The sequence below is a fragment of the Rhinolophus ferrumequinum genome (genome assembly GCF_004115265.2).
Source record: "Rhinolophus ferrumequinum isolate MPI-CBG mRhiFer1 chromosome 5 unlocalized genomic scaffold, mRhiFer1_v1.p scaffold_110_arrow_ctg1, whole genome shotgun sequence".
Lineage (NCBI taxonomy): Eukaryota > Metazoa > Chordata > Mammalia > Chiroptera > Rhinolophidae > Rhinolophus > Rhinolophus ferrumequinum.
In genome coordinates, this window is record NW_022680355.1 from 11,522,847 (window position 1) to 11,544,819 (window position 21,973).

General features: G+C 40.6%; 2 protein-coding genes across 3 annotated transcripts in view; one reads left to right on the forward strand and one right to left on the reverse strand.

Moving 5' to 3' along the window:
* Nucleotides 1-4,309: 4,309 nt before the first annotated feature.
* Nucleotides 4,310-13,750, reverse strand: TUBAL3 (tubulin alpha like 3). Of its 2 annotated transcripts, XM_033100496.1 has the most exons (5): nucleotides 13,682-13,747; nucleotides 13,252-13,319; nucleotides 9,881-10,124; nucleotides 7,167-7,315; nucleotides 4,310-5,648 (listed from the first exon to the last, which is right to left on the reverse strand). In XM_033100496.1, exons 3-5 carry the CDS (start codon nucleotides 9,981-9,983, stop codon nucleotides 4,680-4,682), a joined length of 1,221 nt encoding a protein of 406 aa, XP_032956387.1. In that variant the 5' UTR covers nucleotides 9,984-10,124; nucleotides 13,252-13,319; nucleotides 13,682-13,747; the 3' UTR covers nucleotides 4,310-4,679. The 2 variants fall into 2 exon arrangements, with proteins under 2 accessions (XP_032956387.1, XP_032956386.1); XM_033100495.1 differs by lacking the exon at nucleotides 13,252-13,319 and having other exon boundaries at nucleotides 13,682-13,750.
* Nucleotides 13,751-19,017: 5,267 nt separating this feature from the next.
* NET1 (neuroepithelial cell transforming 1) overlaps nucleotides 19,018-21,973 on the forward strand; it is a 37,617-nt gene continuing 34,661 nt past the window's right edge. The window contains exon 1 of the mRNA XM_033100704.1: nucleotides 19,018-19,281. Within this exon, the coding sequence (XP_032956595.1) occupies nucleotides 19,154-19,281 (128 nt within the window). The 5' untranslated portion in view covers nucleotides 19,018-19,153. The remainder of the gene's footprint in view (nucleotides 19,282-21,973) is intronic.

The window sequence follows — 21,973 nt, forward strand, 5'->3', positions numbered from 1 at the left end:
ATATTTGGGAAAATGTTTGCCACTCATATAAAAGACACATGGCTTATTAGTCAAATATATAAAGAACTACTAGAAATTGAGACGAAAAGAACAAACCCAAAAGAAAAGTAAGCACAGACCTGAATAAGGTCCTTGAGAAAATTTGTCCATTAAAATCCTTAAAATAAAATATATTAAATTTATAAAGGCAATATAAAATATTTAAGAATGTTTATCTAAGATTGCAAAGGGGACCAAAAATCCATGAATATTCCCCTTAAAAGTGATTATTTAAATTTGCTAGATTTCAAAATAATAAGGTTCATAAGCTGAATTTAAAAGTTTTAGAAACAATTAGGTTTTTTAATTTTAGTAGATTATTAATTTTTAAAAAGACAAACTTGTAAATAGTCTTTTCTGAGTGTGTGAATGCACACACATGCAAACACACACACACACAATTTCTCTCCAGAACACCAAAACTCATGTGAACTGAGCAGTTATTTAAAGCATTTCACCAGTGCCCTCCAGTGTCTGAAGAGAGAAATAATACATCTACATTAAAGAAAAAATTTAAATACTTGGTAAAAGCCTAATAAAAGTTCAAAGCACTGTGTTGGACATGCACATGGAAAAAAATTTTCATCACTGAGTATTTACTACAATGCTTTCGATATAGTGAGAGATTTCAACCACCCCCGAATACTCAGGTGGGAGGAAATGGACCACACAGACTGTGCTGCTAAACCCAAAGAGGTGCACGGGAGAAGAGGCCCAAGAGGCTACTGGAACAGGTGACATCTGAACAGGATTGTAGTAGGAATTTCGTCTCCTGGTCAGAGGAAAGAAGAGAGACAGAAGTGAGAAGGAGCAAAAGGCAGAGGACAGAGAGAAGAATCTGTGCTGGGAAATGGTGAGAGTCGCATCTGACTAGAATGCAGGACAGCAAAGTAGAGGATGGAGTTTTAAAGTGTGCAGCAGATTACACATAATGACAAGACAATGGGGAATCACTGAAGCTTTGTATCGGGAGCAGAATAATCCCTTCGGAACATTCGGTCACAGAGTAATGAGTAGGATGGATCAGGAAGACAAAGTAAAAGGCAGAAAAGAATTTAGACACTAGTGTGCTAATTACAGGGACAGAATTTGATGACCTGAGCTAGGATGGCATCAATGGGAAGAAAAGGGATTCTGGAAACATTACAGAAGCAGAATTGACAGGACTTAATTCTATGCAGAGAACAGTCGACAATGAGGGTGTTGCTTAGAATCTGCTTAAAGTGGGGACATGATGACATAAATAAACAAGTAAGAACACCAAAGAAAGAACAGCTTTTATTTCTTTTTTTTTAAGGAAAATGATAAGTTCTTGGAAGAAGTTAAATTTAAATGTAGGCAAAACATCTGGGAGGACAGGTCCAGCATATAGGTGAAAATTCCAGTACAAAACTCAAGAGAGAAGGAAACATAGAGTTTTCACAGTCACCCACGAAGAGCTAATGTGGTTTTGAATAAAACAAATAAAGGCCAGAGGAGAGGACCAAGGGTATCTCCATTAGGGGCAGGGAATGGAGAAAAGGAATCTGTGGAGATGTTAAATGTGGAGAACCACAGGAGGCAAAGGAAAAGGTTCAAGAAAAATGCATTACCAAAGGTTTAAGGTAAAAAAAATCTGAAGGCTGAGGAGGTCATTGTGTTGATAAATCAGGGATGGTCAACGATCTCTAAGATAACAGTTTCAATAGAATGGAGGGGGCGGAGGGAGGGAAGACACCAAATCACAAAGACTTAAGAGTGAGCAGAAGAGGAGGTGTAAGAATCAAACAAATATTCTTTTAAAAAGTTGGATGGACTATAAAGATGTGACAATATTTTACAAGAGTAATAGAATCCAGAAAAGGGAGTTGATTTTTTGTTTTTGTTTTATAAACAAGGATTTTTCTGTTTTGTTTTTTTTTTTAATATTTTATTGGGGAAGGGGAACAGGAGTTTATTGGGGAACAGTGTGTACTTCCAGGACTTTTTCCAAGTCAAGTTGTTGTCCTTTCAGTCCTAGTTGTGGAGGGCGAAGCTCAGCTCTAGGTCCAATTGCCGTTGTTAGTTGCAGGGGGCGGAGCCCACCACCCCTTGCGGGAGTGGAGGAATGGAACCAGCAACCTTGTGGTTGAGAGCCCACTGGCCCATGTGGGAATTGAACTGGCAGCCTTCGGCGTTTGGAGCACGGAGCTCCAAACGCCTGAGCCACTGGCCGGCCCTGGAGTTGATTTTTTGAATGAGGGACCTCGACATATAAGAAGGGAGAAGAAAAATAGTCAATGGGGAAACGGAGACAAAAACATAAGAGGGAGACTGAAGAAGCAAAGTCTTCTAGAAGATAAGAGTCATGGAGAGAAGGTGCAAAATAATAAATGGCTTTGGAAAGGAGAGACTGTCCCGTGGAATACTAGAGGATATGTAAAGATTCAAAATAATTTTAAGGGGAAATCAAGGAGGAACATAAGAAGTTAAAGTCAGATGGATGTGATTTAAATAAGGTAGGAAGTAAGATCATCTCCTGGTGCTTTTCAATCTAATAAATATTGAGTGCCTGATCTATGCCTGACACTGAGAGACACAGATGACTAAGACAGAGATGACTAAATGTGCCTCAAGATCACATTTAATTAATGCTCGCAGTCCTCAGAGTTATTTCAATCATTAGCTCAGGTGATCTCACTTTTTGAGGAAGAAAAGGCAGATATTCCTTCTTGATCCCAATCCACTTTAAAAAAACAGTTACAGGAGTTATTCTGTCTAAAGGAAAATGATGCCTGGTGGAAATATGGTGATGCAAGAAGGAATGAGAGTAAGTCTGAGGGGAAGTTTAAGCAAACATCCACTGTTTAAAAAACAAGAATAAGAATGTCTTATGGGGTTTAAAATAGGGATGGCATTAAAATACAAGGTGACAATGCACCGAAGTCAGGAGTACAGTAGATGACATATCCTGTGGTCTTTTCATTGTCCAGGAATGGGAAGAACACTAACGCATAGTGGATGCAATGAGTCAAGTTTGAATGTTGCCATTTCTAGTGCATTCACTAAAAGAAGTTTTTAAATGAATATTTAATAAGCTAATAGAGAGGAAATATGAATAATAAGGAAAAATACTTGGTAAATCTAATATTTATGTATGGCATGTAGAGGCAAACATCATCACAATTTAATCAATTCTTAGATTCACAAAACCTTGGAACTGGAAAGGGCCTCAGAGATAACCTTGTTCAACAAGCCCAAAGGAGATCCAGCCAAATACTTAGAGACTGAGGACTGAGCAAAAACTCACTGGTAGCTGTGTGGGCTGGAAAACCATTCCCTCACAGGCATTGAAGAGTATCTAAATATCATTTCCACCAAACTGTGGTCATTGGCCTCCATGATGACAATGGTTTGAGTTGAAAACAGGCACAACGGTACACTGTTGAAATGGAGCTCTTGAAGGCCGCACCTCAGGACAATGACGTTAGCACATAAAAGCGCCTACCAGGAACCTGTTCAAGATGAAGTAGCAATTGTGGGGCCCAGATGGCACATGGCACATGTAAAGAAGGTGTGGCAGTGAAGTCTGATAAATCTCACAGTAAGACAGTTTTACATGTCCAGCCAAGGCTGTAGGGCCTACTGGACCAAAAGCACTGAGTATGTCAAGGCCGAGAGAGAATAACTGGAGGAGTAAGGTGGAAAGGTAAACACCACAGATGAATGAGGCCCCTGAAAACTATCTACCTTCAGCTCAAGAGCAATGCCAGCCCAAGTGACACCTTTGCACTGTCTTGTTCACCTTAATTCCAAATATTAGCCAGAGTAAACTGGCTAAATCATGGATTTAAAAAATCTAGCTAATGGTTTTAAATGAACTTATAGCTATTTTGTCCATATTATAATGAATTATAACTCATTTGAAAGGGGGTTGTTTAATACCAAAAATTAATTCTATTAAATGTTTTTTAAACTTCAAATCCTTGGGTCACACCCCCTCCAATCCTCAGGGCTTCTCATCTAGCAAGTCCGTAGTGAAGTTCAAGAGTCTGCATTTTTTTCTAACCCTCTGAGGATGGTTCTAAGGCAGGGTTCTGCGGGCCACACTTTGAGAACACCTCCTCAAGAAAGGGAAACTGAAAGAGATCACTTTTACCTTCTGACCTGCAGGACACAGAGATTCCGATTTGTGAAAGAATCGGAAGAATATCCTTGTTGTTTGTTTGTATAAAAAGCAAACTGAGAGTGTAAGTCCCACATTTGGAAGAAGGAAAAGAATCATACTGAAAATGTTCATTATTTAATCAATGTACAAAATATATAGACATGGGGGAAATAACATTAATAATCAATATTGTGCTGTTTTCTACCTCAGACACAAGAAAGGGAAAGCATTAACTTTAGGTTTTCATAGTCTCTTGGTCAAAAAAGTAAAGAATAAGCCAGGTTTCCATTCTGACAAAAAAAAAAAAAAAAAATGTGACCCAGAAATTCAAAGGACTCCAAACCTTAGAAGATTCACAGGTCGCAGTCCTGAATTACATTAACAGACAAGGGAAGATGTTTTCACTGTTAACATTGGCCCATTTAATTTAGTGTAGGACTTTGGGTCTTGCTTGATTTGGTTTTATTCTTCTTCTAATCACTAACTATATGATTGAAAAGCACGACACTTCAACTTAATATTCATTTTTACCATCATATCTGAGACTTTGGCCCACTTCCTCATAATCCCTCTCCAGAGCTGCCAGATCCTCCCTGGCCTCTAAGAACTCCCCTTCTTCCATGCCTTCTCTGATGTACCAGTGTAGAAAAGCCTTCTTGGCATACATGAGGTCAAACTTGTGGTCCAGGCGGGCCCAGGCCTCCACAACTGCCGTGGTGTTACTGAGCATGCAGACAGCCCGCTGGACCTTGGCCAGGTGCCCCCCTGGCATCATCGTGGGCGGGTGGTTGTTGATGCCCACCTTAAAACCAGTTGGACACCAATCTACAAACTGAATAGAGTGCCTTGACTTCATGGCTGCAATCGCTGCGTTCACATCCTTAGGGACCACATCCCCCCTGTAGAGTAGGCAGCAGGCCATGTACTGCCCCAGTCTAGGGTCACACTTGACCAGCTGGTTGGAAAACTCAAAGCAAGCAGTGGTGATGTCTGACACAGAGAACGTCTTGTGGTAGGCTTTGTCAGCAGAAACGATGGGGGCAAAGGCTGTCATGGGGAAATGTATTCTCGGATAAGGTACTAGGTTGGTCTGGAATTCAATTAGGTCCACATTCAAGGGCCCTTCAAACCGAAGGGAGGCAGTAATGGAAGACACAGCCTGACCTACCAGCCCATTAATGCTCGTGTAAGAGGGCCGTTCAATGCCAAGTTGATGATGGCAGATGTCATAGAGGGCCTCGTTGTCCACCATGAAGGTACAGTCCGAGTGCTCCAGGGTGGCATGGGTGGTGAGGACTGAGTTGTAGGGCTCTACCACGGCAGTGGAGATCCTGGGGGCTGGGTAGACACAGAACTCCAGTTTAGTCTTCCGACCATAGTGTATCGAGAGCTGCTCCATTAAGAGAGATGTGAACCCTGATCCAGTGCCTCCTCCAAAGCTCCGGAAAATCAAAAATCCCTGAAGTCCATTGCACGGTTCTGCCTGGGAAAGGAAATGAGATGTGGGAACTCAGCCAAATAAGCTCAGAGGCAGTGGCAAGGGTGGGACGCAGCACGTTCAGGAAGCCCTGGTTTACCACAATCAACTACACTACAAACGTATCTACTTAGAAATGTACTTGAGTGGTTACTTCTGGGGTGGAAGGCATTTCGGAGGTTTACTATAAGCAAAGCATAAATATTCAGCCATCTTTAGCTGGATTTCCCTCCCTGAGTTTATCCGTATGTGATCTGATGCAAGGTCTTTATCAATAACAAAGAAAATGACTAGAAAACACTGAAGCCATCTAGTCCCCCACCACCATGGAGATGAAGTGCCTGTCCCTTCTATGCCCAGTCTACTGGGCCAGGGTAATGGGCATTGTATTACCGCATCATTATGCCAAACACCAAAATATTTACACGAAAAAGGGTTCTCCAGACTCAGGTCCTTTAAGAATTAACTGTCAGTAGAGTAACTAATCTCCAGGTAGAATGTGTCTCCTGTTAACTTTACAAATAGTGGTGACTATTGGAAAATGACAAGTTTTAGAGTGCTTTGGAAGTCTCTGATAACAAGATAAACCATGAGTTAGAAGAAGCAAGAGTAGATGGAGACTAGTCATAAGAAGGAGGAGGAGGAGGAGGAAAAAGAGGAGGAGAAAGAGAAGAAGAAGAAGAAGAGGAAGAGGAAGAAGAAGAAAGAGAAGGAGAAGGAGGAGAAGAAGAAGAAGAAGAAAAAGGAAATCCTGCCATTTGCGACAAGGAATCGACCTTGTGGGCATTACGTTAAATAAAATAAGTCAGACAGAAAAAGACAAATACTGGATCATCTCACTCGTGTATGGAATCCAACCCTGTAGAAACGGAGACTAGAATTGTGGTTGCCAAGCACTGGGGGGTGGGAGAAATGGAGAGATTTTGGTTAAAGGGTCCAAACTTTCAGTGAGAAGGTAAATTCAAGTTCTGGGGCTCGAATGTATAGCAGGGTGACTCTAGTTAACAATATTGTATTGTATATTTGAAAGTTGCTAAAAGAGTAGATATTCAATGTTGTCACCACAAAAGAAATAAAAATGTCATTATTTGAGGGGATGGATGTGTTAACTAACACTATTGTGGTAATCCTTTCACAGTATACATGTGTACAAAATCATGACATTGTCCACCTTAAATTTACACAATATTATGTCAATTATATCTCAGGAAAGCAGGGGGGAAGGGAATAAAATAAAACGTTTCCTCATAAAGCTAACAAGAAAAAAAAAAAGAGCAGATGGGGCTGTACAGAAAGTGTGAAGGCTTCTGCCATCCTTCCTCGGTAACAAGGTGTAATCAAAGCCCACATTGGGACACTTCCCAGCCGTGAGCATCGCAATAGTCTCCAAGGAGACAGGTTGGGTGGCGATGCGATGATGTGGGTGGCAGAAATGCTGGTGATGCTTGGGAGGCGTCCTGCTGGATCCCAGGCACTCAGCCATGTGCCCCGCCAACCCCCGCTGAGGAGATGGGAGCCACTTGCCAGCTTTCGAATCCTCTCCAGCACAAGGTCGATAATCTCCGACCCCACAGAGTAATGGCCTCGGGCGTAACTGTTTGCAGCATCTTCCTTCCCGCTAACGAGTTGCTCTGGGTGGAAGAGTGAGCGGTACTTGCCTGTTCGAATCCCATCTGCAGAGAGAAAAGCAGGTCAGCCACTCCACTCTGTCCACTGCTAGCCCTCTGCGAGTTCTCGCACAGCCCTGGACTGCGACTCCCTTCTGTCCCTCCAATGTTGTAAAGCAGTGGATTTAAACTGCTGACGTGGCCTTCCTTAGTCTAGGAAAAGGTATAACTGGTCCCTATAAATTGGAAGTGTGTCTTTCCATCATACACTCTTTATTAGTTTCTTAGGGCTGCTGCAACAAATTACAACAAACCTGGCGGCTTAAAATGAGAAATTTACTCTCTCACATTTGGGGAGGCCCGTGGTCCAAAATCAAGGTATAAGCAGGGTTGTGTCCTCATCTGAGGGAGAAATTGTTCTGGACCTCTCTCCAAATTCCTGGGGACTGATGACAATTCCTGGAGTTACAGGCTAGCAGCGGCATCACTCCCTTCTCATGCAGGTCCCTTTCCGTGTGTGTCTGCTCTTCTTGTAAAGACACAGATACTTGGACTCAGGCCCACCCTAATCCAGTGTGACCTCCCTTAACTAAGTCCATCTGCGAAGACCCTATTTCCAAACTAAGTCATATTCTGGGGTTGTGGGTGGATGTAGATTTTTGGGAGACACTATCAACCCACCACACACCCTGTGGCATTTTAAGACAAGTATTTCTAGCCACCAATTGGCAACTGTGTGATGGAAAAGCATACCAATCTAAATTATTAGCAGGATGCTTTAAAAGAGGCTTTAACGAAGAAGGGGTGGCACGCTCAAATGCACACGTGACTCAAATGCAGTTAACATAGATGCACAAAGCAGAAAAATCGATGGGAAGATGTTGGGAGCATTCAATATAGCCAAGGTCACCCTTGCCTGGTTTCAATGCCTGTTCATGGAATATCAGAATGTCACCCTGGCTACAGCAGGATGTTGCATAGTTAACGGCACGTGTTTAAGAATCAATTACCTGCGTTCGTATCTTGCCTTTCTCACTTAGCTATAGAGCAGGTACTTATGTCTCTAAGCCCCAGTTATTTCACTCCCCAAATAAGGATAATCACCAGATCCACCCCACTGAGTTATTATGAGGATTACATGAGGTCACGATGCATGCCCCATAAAACAAGAATTATAAGTAATAATGATGAAACTGACTTCCCGCCATGCATTTATGCAGCTTTAGCTCACTGTATGTCATTGGCCTGGGCACTATAGTTATCTACAGTTGGTCCTAGAAACTCACTGCCGAAGAGGAAAAGCACTAATTTTCTAAGAGCAAGATGGCTCTCAATTTACCTTGCTCTCCTGCATATGAATTTCTAAACCACAATTTTGTACACCCTCAAATGTTTAAATGTACTAAAATTGACTTTAAATGACTTTTGACTAACACACGTAACACACACACACACATATACACGACTACCAAAGGTGGGATTTTAAAAAGATAGATTTATAAACAAGACATAAGTGGGCTATGACTTTGGGTGGACTCTTTGCTTCTCACCAGAAGCTCTAAAGCTGAGTTCAGTATAAGGAGGGAATTTATGGAAGTCTGCTTCTTCATGGTAATGTCCAGTTGAGTTCTTAAGGGTAATTAGTTCCACAAATCTTTCAGTGAAATCCACTTTCTTGGAGATCAGCACTGCCCAAACCATCCACTGCAACTTCCTGGCACTTTTGCACGTTGCTCAGAGACTTTATTACCTGGCCCAGCATCTTGAACCAGCATCCTCAGAGACTTCCATGGGTTTTTAAATGATGATTTGATGGTGCCTTCGTTTTCTTACCCCCAATGTCATTCAGCTCCACTCTACTTGAAACACCATCACTTAAAACTGTCCCTCCCCACCCCCACAAATCGTAAATTTGCAAAATCCTTTCTCTGAGCACACTTCCTTACTTCCCCCGACGTAGGTCCACAACTCAGCCCTGACTATCCTTCTAGCCTCCTCACCCATCACTGTCCTACTCATACCTGAAGTTCCAGCCACAGTGAACTCCTGCTAAACTTGCATGGTCCTTTGTGCCTCTGTGAATTTGCAAATGTTGCCTGAGGAGACTTTTCATGACTCCCCAGGTACTCATCCTGCCTCGGTGATACCTCTATACCTCACAGAAATTTCTATTATGGTGACATTGCATCATATGAAGTTGACATTTTTCAAGTAAAAAATGGTCATCCAGTAGCAATTTTATATGACTCAACTTAATACATCTAGTAGTACTGCTATAACTCTTTACATTTTCTTCTCTACTCTGCTTTTCTACACTGCTTTTCTATTAAAAGAGAATGGCTTTTATGAGAAGGCAACTTTGGGGTCAAAGCCAGTTGTACCCTCACTAACTCAATGATCCAAGGCAAGTTCCATAACCTTCCCAAGACAGTTTCCTCATCTATAAATGGAGGATGACAACAATGTTCCCTGACAGAGCTGTTAAAAGATCACTTGAACCTTCCTGGCTGACACCACATGATCCTGTTCGGATACACTCATATCACCTGACAATCCCACCCGCTGACACTTGATTTGTTAGTTTTGATTGTGGACCTGGTCAAGTACACTGGAACATAAAACTTACGTTACCTATAACAGTTGGCTCCAGGTCCATGAAGAATGCTCTGGGCACATGCTTCCCAGCTCTGGACTCACAAAAAAAGGTATTGAAAGAGGCAGCCATAGGCACCATCTTAGCATTTTCCAACCGATCCTTTTTACTGTCGAGAACCGCACCATCAGGCTGGATCCCATGTTCCAGGCAATAGAGTTCCCAGCAAGCATCCCCAATCTGGACTCCAGCTTGGCCCACGTGAATGGAAAGGCACTCCCTCTGAAATAAGCCATAGTAAGTTAGAACTGAGCAGGCCTTTTTAGATCTCATGAGCCATGTCACTCAGCACTTCTGCTTACAACTGACAGAAACCACGCCCGCTTATGCCAACAAGAGAAATTTATTGTAAGGCTAATTGAAAGTGTCTCATGGAACCCCAAAACCAAGATACAGGCAAGCTTTAGGAACAATTGAACCAAGGACTCCAATCTCATTAAAAGGTTTCTTTCAACAACATAAATTAAACACCCATTGTATACTAGGCTAAGTATGAGTTAAGACTGTCTATAATTATATCTGTACAAAATCAAGCTGTCCCACTCAGAAAAAAATTAGCCAGTCATTGGAAAGAAATAAAACCAAAATCAATGTATAGCCTTGACACATATTTAAACCCATTACAGATAAAGATGTTACCTTTTCATATCTTGAGATTTTACATTTACTCTTCATATGGGCTCTAAATAAGGAAGGATGTTCTAAGTTTAAAAGTAGTAGAAAATTTACCAAGAAAACATGCAATAGATTTAACACCTAACTGTATATAAGGCCCTTTTACATCCATCAATTAAAAAAAAAAAACCACCTTGAGCCAGCTACTAGATAAATAGGCAAATGACATAAACAAATGATTACAAAAGAAATAATCTAAAATGTGAAGACTTAGGCACAATGGCATTCCAGTATTATTATTTATAAGAGTAAAAACCAAAACTCAATCTACTTAACCATTCACCTATGTTGTTGGACATTTAAAGGAAGGTCCGTCAGTACAATGGCATGTTATATAACCCTCAAATGTTTATAAAAAAAAAAAATATGACATGGGAAATGCTTATTATGAAATGTTAAGTAAAAAGTATGTAAATTATGTAATGTATGATGTGAAATACATTTAAAAATAAGCATGAAAAAAGCTTTTAAAAATGCATCAAAATATAACTAGTTACATCTGGGTAGTGATTCCTTGTTTAAACTTTACTGTTTTCATTCTACCTCATGGGCCTCCATTCTCCTATCCGAAATTACCATTCATATTTTTTTTAAAGGCAAACAGTTTTTTTTGTAATTTGGTAAAGAAACACAAATATCTCTTCATCTGAGAGTTGAGTTTTGATTGCTACCGTCATAAAACAAGTCTAGGCAGGGGAGTCTTATCCAATGAGATGCCTGTTTTTTGCATCATAAGGGCCCTTAAAGCTGTTTGCCAGATTCGCAGATAGGCAACCCACCCAGAGTCCAGGACTGCACTTTCCCAGGGTCTGAGATTCAACTACAAAAAGACCTCTAGTCAGAGGGAGGGAGGGAGTCCTGGCCAGTCACACCCCTGTAATCTGGCTTGGACTCTGTTCCTGCTGGGGCATCAAACCCTTGTACTTTGTCTCCTCAAGTCACGAGGCATAACACAGCCCTCTTTGCTTTATGAGGAATTCAAGTTCACCTCCTGGGTACTTCCCTCTTGTTTCCTCTCTGTGCAGCCATCAGTCTCTCATGACATTTCACTTTGTACCAACCAATATTCCAACCTCTGGGGCATATAAAACTCAAAAAAGAATTCCACCATAACAGCCTTTTCACACACCCATCTTTCCTCCTGTTGGACTTCAAATGATCTCAGTACATCAGCTACTGTCATCAGATCAAAAGCTACTGAAATCCCTAGATTCGGGTAAAAATTTAAAAGGGGGCAATTCATAGTTTCTACATCATGAAAACCACTTATATGTAGATTTCTCTCACAGTGCCCGTGGCCTGTGCTCACAACAGTCACAATAAAAATAATCACCAACATAAAAAAAAAAAAAATTGCTGGTCTTCATGTGGCCCATGTAGATGGAAAAGGGGCCACATGTTAAACCGACAAGCTCAGGAGACCGAAAAATGACCATGTAGGATTTGCGTGAACATAAAAATTCCTAAGGTGGGCCATGGCAGGAAGTCACATCTTTAGCCTGAAGCTTCCTTGACAAAGGTCAATCTTTACCTTAAGTAGTGAGCCTGTCAATTGTCTTTTTCACCTAAGATAACATGCTTGGAATGTCAGTAATCCCTTTTTCCAGATCAGAGCAGGAAACTACAGAATCCCTTATTGTTATTCCTGTCCCGATTACCATCTCTATGTGCTATAAAAAGCGAACTATTACCATCCTGCACCCTCCAATGTAAAAGAAGTACCTGTCTCTTCAATTTACTTTTATCCAATCCCAGAGATTTCCCCTCTTTGCTTTCGCCCTCCCCCTTAATCTGCCACCAATGGATTTCATGCATCCCTCCTCCTTTGATTCTACATATAAAATAAGCTGCACACAGCCATTTTGCGGAGCATTTTCTCAATCCGTTGAGATTTTGCTTCCTGGCAATTGTCATCAGTTTGGCTCAAATAAACTCTTATAAGTTTTCTCTTAGACTGGATATATTCTCGTCGACATTCATTACCCAAGTGGTCCAGACAGAGGAGTGATACCATCCTCGGTAGGAGTACGTAGCCCAACAAGGACCAATCTTGCCCCTAGGGGCTTGAGAAGCAATGCAGTTTATAACATAACTGTGCCCCAGGGCACAAAAGGCTATTTTCATCTTTTTCTTCTCTTAGTCTTTTCCTCCTTTCCATAAGATCTGTTAAAATATTAAGATCAAACTATAAAATAATAAAAGATTGTAAAATGCCTACTGAATATCAATATTGATAAGTGGTTATAAAAAATAATACAGATCTCCTGTACTCCTTACCCATTTTCCTCAATGGAAATATCTTGCAAGACTACAGTCAATGTCAAGCCCAGAATACTGAATTGATACAGTCAAGACAAAGAATATTTCCATTGCTGCAAGGATCCCTCGTGTAGGAAGGCAAAATTTTCAGAGCAAAACAATTTAAACATCCTTAAAATGTTAGAGAGAGTGTCTAGTGGGGTGAGAAGATCAAAGATGAAAAAGCGGTTTGAAAGATTGCTTCCATTTAAGAATTAAAAATTCTAAGATATTAAATATTACTGTGATTGGCACATAAGAGATTGAAAGGAAAGCAGATCTTAAAAGGTGGTCAAACAGAATTATTTAAGTAACTATTCATTATCGTCCCCAAGGACTAAACTCAAGAGAGGACAAAGATGTCAGTGCATTTTACCTCGCAGCATGGATCAGCTTAGCGATGGTAACCTGGGTCTGAAGTCCCCAGAAACTCTAAGAGCATAACTGAAAGCAAAGAAATTGATTGCTATAGAAAAAATCAGCACACCAAGTCTCAAACAAGTGAAAAACTAAATGTTTCAGCACTTCAATTAAAGGCAGTGAACAACTGCAAATCAACTAAGCTTCCCCCACCACCGCCCCACCCCAAAGGAGCAAAAACTACAGCTGAATAGATAAAGGCTTATTCAAATCTGCTTCAAATGTGGCCATTGAAAGAAACAAATGGCTCTTTAAAATTTTCTTCTCTCATATTAATAATTTATTAAGAATTGCTTGGTGGAGAAGAGGGCCAAATACGATTTGTAAAATTTGCTACAGCACCAAAGCAACACTGTCAACAACATACAAGTACCGTGGCCACTTACCATGCTGATCTAAAGGTGCCCCCAGTGCCCCCTGGTAATGACTGACGAGTATGCCCAGGTGAGCCTTATCACAGGACAGGAAGTGACTCCACCTGCGGGCTGAGCCGCTGGTTTCACTTAAAGCAGCAACAGCCTCTTTTCAGGTTTTCAGCTTTCTTAGTCTCAAAGTAGCTGTAGTGGCCTGAATACCCCGAGACAAAGCTATAATTAACTGAGATTTGCAAAGGAATTAGAAGAAAATGAGAAAAATCTCTTTTGTAACGTAATTTTTTTCAATGAAACTTTTTTTAAAGTAATTTCTTTTTCCCTTGAAAAACTAAGTCTGAAAAGAAAAAAGTTTCCTCAAGTAATAATAATTGGAATTTCAAGCCTGGAGAGGTCTTCTGGTGTGATAGTTTTATGTGTCAACTTGGCTAGGCCACAGTGCTCAGTTATTCAGTCAGACACTAATCTAGGTACTGCTATGAAGGCACTTTGTAAATGTGGTTAACATTGACAATCAGTTGACTTTAAGTAAAGACTGCCCTTGATAATGTCGGTGGGCCTCATCTAATCAACTGAAAGGCCTTAAGAGCAAAAGAGCAGGTTCAGCTCCTAAGCAAGAATTTGCCAGTCTGCCAGTCTGCCCCACCAATTTCTGTTAGACTCTACAGCACCCATCGTCACATAAACCAAGTCCTTGAAACAAATCTCCATATATAAATATACTACTCCATTATCTCACATATATAAGTATATAAATAAATTTCCATATACAGAGGGTGCCAAAAAAATGTATACACATTTTAAGAAGGAAAAAACTATTAAAATGGTAATAATATACACCGATAACAAAAGATGAATTACAAGTCACGTTTGACTTCTGCAATTACAAGAGATGCTCAGAGTGGTTACCATCAGCGTCCCGACACTTCTGATTACGGCGAACTACTGCTTGAACAACGTTGACCAAAGTGTCCACTTGTATACTTTATTTTGGCATCACACACACACACTCACACACACACATATATATATACATATGTTTTTATATACATATATGTGTGTATATATATATATATATATATATATATGTATATATATAGAATACTGATAAAAGTGAACTGGCATTTTAAGATGATTAACCAGAGAGCTGGGAGGACTATGGGTTGGAGCTGGGCCCCTTATTAATTCTCTAGTTCTGACTTCCGGTTAAACTTTGTGGTAACTTCCGTGGCAGGGATTCATATATATATACATAGAGAGAGAGAGAGAGAGGCCATCTGGGGAAGTCTCTCTCTTGATTTTGCACGCGCATTCACACGCTGCTGTGGTGGTCTCATTTCTTTTTCTTTTCCCAAATAAACTGCTCTTTTGGTGGACTACCTGGAGAATTATTTTGTCCAGTCAACAACATATACATACATAAAAAGTCTTAAAGGAAAAAAGTGTGTGTGTGTGTGTGTGTGTGTGTGTGCGTATGTGTTCTGCTTCTCTGATAGAACCCTCACTGACACACAAGGTGGCTCTCTTTAGGTCCTGAAAAAGAGTGAAAAAACTTGCAAGCATTAAAGTTTGGTGTCTACGGTTAGGATTTCAAAAGTCCTTTCTTAAATCTTTTTTTAATATAGACTAGCCAATTACCGGCTAAGGTAATGAGAAAAGGAAAATCTTCTAAGAAAATCTCGTTAAAAAAAAAAGAAATCCTCAGCTCTGAGAAATAATTCCGAATGATGTTCTGACACTTCAGAAGTTATCTTTGCTAATTCTTTGTTGGCAGCCCTGACTGCCCCAACCCAAATCATTTTCCATTGTCAGTCCCACACCCACAATGCCCACATTTCTCTCTTTTTCCTCCCCATCCTCCTCTCCCATTACTAGCATAATTCAGTATTTTAACGCTTCACTGTCCTCTTTGTAAGATAGTGTAAACATACCATAAATTAGTCTCAATCGACTTCTAATTAATAGTGCTTTTTCTGGCCACATATTTTTCTTCTCAAGTTTTAATCTCTTCTTAAAACCTACAGTAAACACTCCAGTTTCTAATTTTTTTGTGTGTCTCTCATTGGAACATCTGAAAACAAACCTTTAGAGAAAATAGATGATTGACAGATGCAAAACAATGAAACAATTTCCCCTCCCCACCACACACGATAGATTTTAAGAAATAGCAAACCTGATTTCAAATTTTCTGCTCCATTATGCCTATAAACACTCTTCAGGTTAACAGGTAAGATTATTAAAAGTTTTTTTCATAAAATAAGTTTACCGTACAGGAAGCTTCCCATTGGCAGCTTAAGATATCATAGCTTCGATATCTTTGAAGCATTTTTCTAATTGTGATTCTTCTGCAAAACAGGAGTCTGATGAAAGAACTGAATATCTATGATGTAGAGTGGTAAATCAGATTGTTGCAAGTGGCAGAAGACAAAAAAACACGGAGTTCACGAGAAGAACTGTGAATTGCCAGCATTGTCCCTCTAAAACCCATTATGAAACAGCTGGTATATATTGTGTGACCTTACTGGTTGCTACAACCAGCATATGTATCACTTGGTAAGCAATTTTACAAAAATAGAGTTTGACTTATTTAGATAATGTAAGAGAATAATTTTTGGAATTATTGATTTACATATTAACTTACACTAGTATACTAGTTGTTGAATATGTTTAATATCAACCTACATGATGAGTGCTGTCATTGAGTATGGCCGAAGATTTTGGAAGTGATCTTTGAGAATGTCCCGCAATACAATATTTGTAAATCTACGGTTGAAGAAATTTGAGTAATGTTTACGTCCAATTAAGACAATGGGAATATCTTCTCAGGGAGGGAAATCTAGAGTCTGATTTTTATAATATATATGAAAGCTGAAACTTAATCAATTCCCTCAAACCTTGCCCCAAAGAATATGTTAATAGAGGTGGATGGTTTGCATGGAGCTGGATAAAAGAGGAGATGCAGGGAACATTTGTCATATATTCGGGCAGAGTTCTAGGCAGAGTAAGATGTTGCATATAGAGACAGGGATGTTCAAACACCAGAAAGTTTACCTCTGATTAAAATTTGCCTCCTATTAATTTTTTCTCTAGTATCCAACACAGGGCCTGGTGTATTATAATAGGAGTTCAATAAACACTTGTGAATAATTGAAGAAAATATAATAGTAAGTTCCCAAGTATCTGAAAATTGGAAAGAGGTTCTCAGCATTATTCTGAGAATCCCCGCTCAGTTGATGTGGGGATTCTCCACACCGAGGATCCCCACATCAACATCCGGGATTATCTATCACTTTGGGAACTGATTATTAAAGTTCCCAGAGAACTGACCATCTCTAATTATACCATCAAAACCAGTTTCAGGACCTGCAGAGCTGACAGACTCTAAATTCTGGAGCTCTCACTAAAATATAAGGTTGAAATGATGAAATTGCTGCTTTGAAAAGGTCAAATGTTGGAGATTTCACAAGGTATGATCTAAATGCGTACGTCCTATAAAGCTCCGTCTGGGTAGAGATCAACTCCCTAGGTGGCATGTCTGTGTTGTTTTACTCTAACAAAGCAGTACTTTCTTCTTTAATTTTGGGGGGTGGTAGGAAAAGGTAAAATAGAGGTGGATCTTAACTATGGGCATCTTACTCCCTAACTTCCTACCCTCCTTAAAACTAAAACATGTTTTCCCTTGTGTTATAAATGTGATGTGAGTTCAGTACCTCACCAGTAAAAAAAATTATAAATACAAGAAATTTTAAAAAATTTAATACCCAAAGTCTGATATCCTAGAGACATTTTAATACATTGATTTCATATGTTTCCTTTGTTAAGTCTCTTATGCATAGCTCTGAATACACAAAATATAACTTTATATTCCATTTTTTAAAAAACTTTTATTTTGTGTGTTTTTCCAGGACCCATCAACTCCAAATCAAGTAGTTGTTTCAATCTAGTTATGGAGGGCGCAGCTCACAGGGCCCATGCAGGGATCGAACGGGCAACCTTGTTGTCAAGAGCACTGCACTCTAACCAACTGAGCTAACTGGCCACCCTATATTCCATGTTTTATTTAAAAATTACAATATACTATTCTATAACACACTTCATAGTTAATTTTTACTGGCTGAAAATATTCTTTCCAGTGGATCAACCATAATTAACCATTTCCCTATCACTGTTTATTTAGATTGTCTGTACTTTTTCTGATGCCATTAAATAACAATGCCATCAATAGCTTCCCTTTGTAGGGGAAACACAAGTTTACCCTCAGGGTGTCCAACTCAGCATGAGAGTTAAAATGACAGATGACAGATTAACAAAGGAAAAGCAAACAGATTTTACATGAACATGGGAGCCCCCAGAGGAAAATGAAGACCCAAAGTGGCAAAATCTAAGTGCTTATACACTAAGACAGAGGAAGAGAGGTAATTGGGGAAAAGTAACTAAAGTAGATGGAGAGACCAAGGGAAGATAAGAGTTATTTTAATAAGGTCTGTTTGTACAGAATTTGGTCTCCCTTGACTCCCCGCCATCTTTGCCGATAAACATGTTTCTTTCCTCCTGGTATAGGGAGGGCAGCTTTCACGTGGCTTTTAGCTCCTGCTTTCAGGAAGACACCGGGAGGCCAGAGTGTCCTTCCCACACTTGGTGTTCTTTAAGTGCCTGTAGTTCAAAATGATCCTAATGCCAAAGTAGCACATGTGGGGCTGGCATATTCTGCCACCCTTCACTGCACATATAATTTTATTTCCTAGGACAGATTCCCAGGAATAGAATCCCAGGAATAGAATAGTGTCAAAGGAGAGGTTACTTTTAAAGCCTTGGATACATAAAAAGCGATATTTAAAATCAAAGAATGTACTATTTAGCATTTTTTTTATTTGAGAAAGTCCTTATTCGATGTGCATTTTGCTGCCTTCTTTACTCTTTTGCTGACTGTCTCTTCCGCACTGGGAGACAGAAGGGCTCATGATTAGATTTTACTGGTTTCCTAGAGACAGCCCTGAAAACACATTTCCATTACCTTTGGTAACTGGGGATTTATCTTACATGAATAATTTAGCAGGTAGGTGGCCAATAAACAAACCTCATCTTAAGTCATTACTTTTAACCTCTCTTGTGCCCTGGCCTGCAGTGAAAGTCCTAGTAACAGTGAGAGGTATCAGGCCTTGAAGATTCAGGAATGGAGTCAGAATTAAATCCAAGGCCACTCACTAATCTGCAGGGATATTCCCTCCAACCATCCTTCCTTTCCTGCTTCTGCTTGAGCAACAGGAAGGGTAGAGAGAGGGGAGGGACTCGTTTCCTAGCAACTGCCCGTTGTCCCCTGATTGGCTGGTCGAAACGCGGCCGCCATTTTCAAACCCCGGAAGATGGCGGCGGCTGCGGCGGCGCGCTCCTGACTGAAACTTTTCTGCGAGCAGAAGTGGTCCGGCGCGGTGCCCGTCCCTGAGGGCCTCCCGGGCACCCGGCCACCGCCCCACCCCCCTCCGCGCCATGGATCCCGAGCTGGCGGCCCAGAAGCAGCCCCAACCGCGGAGGCGAAGCCGCCGGGCTTCCGAGCTCTGCGCGGGCGGCGCCGCGGGGCCTTCGCCGGACAACCCCCGCCCGGAGCCTGCCGGCAGGTGAGCGCAGGGAGCAGCAGCGACTGGGGACCCAGGCAGGCGGTCCGAGGCCCGGGAGGGGGACAGGCGCCGGTCACCCTCCTCCTCCGACCTCCCTCAAGTGGGGAGCGCGGGCTGACCGCGGGGGGCCGGCTCTCGGCGCCAGCCTGTACTGGCTGGGATGGGGGCGGTTCCGAAACATGCAAATGAGGAGGCTGAACCTGTCCAGGAGCCTGTCGGGTAGGGGGAGAGGGATTGTCACCCGAGCGCGGCGACTTCTGACAGACACCCAGCAGTTAACAATGCCGGAGCCCGACTGCCTGACGTGAATCTTGGTTCTGTCACCGACAAGTTAGGTGATGCATGGCCCCAGCTCCATTTATGAAGTGGGAGTGGTCCTAATACCTGCCTTGTAGAGTCGCTGTGAGGATTGTGAGTTAATGCAGATAACTCATATACGCATCTGAAGTGCTTAGAGTAGTGCCTGGTCCATAGTAAGCATTCAGCAAAATTTGTTGCTGCGATTATAGAAAACCATTGACTCATCCATTTTAGTATTGAAAGAGGAGGCCATGGAAATTAATTAGTACAGCTTCTTTTGTATATTAGGCTTTTTAAAGCTCAATGAAATGTCACGGCTAAATACTGGGCAGATTTTGTCCTGTATTTCCAAACTCCTAATTTAATGTTCTATTTGCCATGCGTCCTCCACTGTATGTCTCGAAAGATTTGTGTTAGTAATATTAATCAGTGAAGCAATTACTTTGACTCACATAGCCACTTTCAAGGAGCTCCTCTTTGCAAACATAAATATTTTAATAACATTTGCATAATTCTGTTTCTGCCCGTTGGGGCCTTAGGAGAATCCATTGAACATTACATGTCACCTGTATGGCTGGAATATAAACATATAGTGATCCTTTTAAGGGTATAATATTTTCCTTTTAACAGACTCTATCCATTGGTAGAAAGATAATACCGTGACCTATGATGTACCAGTAGTGACAGTCTTACTCTTTGAATTTTGTTTTTCCAATAAAATTGATGACTTGTAGAATGAATATCCAGGGTTTTAAGGTAAAGTCTCAAGCAAGGCTAGCTGTTTTATAACTCAGATCTGAGGGTTCCTGTTCCTTTTAAGGTAACTTAACTTTTTGGGTGGACTGTTTTTCAAAACATTTTAAATTACATTAGGGCCTATAAACAAAAAACTGAGCCAGGACTGTCATTATTATTACTGTTTGTTAATATTAATAGTTGCTAAAAATAAAAGGATGTCCACTAGCTCCTAAGACTATTTGCTTCCACATCAGCTGGCTGCACTTTTTAACAGTTTGAGATGTAATTTGCATATCATAACATTCATCCATTGTAAGTGTGCAATTCAGTGATTATAAGTAAATTTATAGTTGTGCAACCATCACCACAGTCCACTGTTAGAACATTTCATCACCCCAAAGATGACCTCAAGTTTGTTGACAGTCCCCACTCCCACCCCCAGGCCTAGGCAGCCATTAATCTGCTTTCCATCTCTATAAATTTATATTTCTGGATATCATATAAATGGAATCATGCAATATGTAATCTTTTGCATCTGCATGTCTTTCCTGTTATCCATGCATCAATATTTTCATTCCTTTTTATTGCTAAAGAGGATTCTACTGTGTGAAATGAATATTCCACATTTTGTCAGTCCATTTACCAGTGGTTGGAGATTTGAATTGTTTCCAATTTTGGTTATTATAGATAATGCTGCTAGGAACGTTTACATGCAGGTCTTTCTGTGGACATGTTTTTGTTTCTCTAGGGTAGATTCCTAGGAGTGGAATGCTGGGTCACTTGGTAAACTTACGTTCACCTTTTTAAGGAATTGCCAAACTGTTTTTCAAAGCCTACTAGATTTTTTAATGATGTATGTTTTTAGATTTTTTTTTATTTCCTCACTGTTACTTGCTGCTGTCATTGTGCCTCGTACCCTTGCTCCTGAATTTGATGTTGTGGGCAGGGCAACCTGTAAGTATGTTAGAATGGCATAATACAAAGGCTCTAATGCGACGTTTGGAATGTATGTGTGCTGGTTTCTACATGCTTAACTGTGTTCTAGACTAGAGCTGTTCTAAGCTGTATCTGTTGTTTGGGACTTTGAGACAGGTGACAAACCCCACGTGGTAGGGGAGATATGATTATCAGCTCTCCCAGAATCTTTATGAGGTAGGAGAAGAGACAGTTCCTTAATAACAAAGATGCTGAGCAGTCAAAAAAGCAGGAGATGTCTATTACATGAGACTGACCCGAATAAATGAATTGTTTCCATGATGATTATCTTTTTGTTTTGCCTGATTTGCAAAGAAACTGAGAACCCGAATAGTTAGCATCCCCAGAATCAACAAATGTTTAACAATAGAGAATAGTTTACTATTTCTACATTCTTTCTACATTCATGGTAAAATGTTAATCTTAACATTTTTTAGTTTTTTTTCAGTTATGTGTAGTATTTTGTAATTAGGCTGAGGTATTTGAGTTGCACTTGTGGTGTGTGGGGGCAACTTCCTTAGCCCAACAGCTACATTTCAGTACTATACTGTATTCTTGTTTTCACATAGGAAGGAATTCTCAATAGATCTGGGGGCATCCCAAATAATTTTCAGTTACACTTTGTCATATTTTGGGTGTCCCTATGCCTCAAGTCTTCCTTCTTGCTAATTTCAATGAC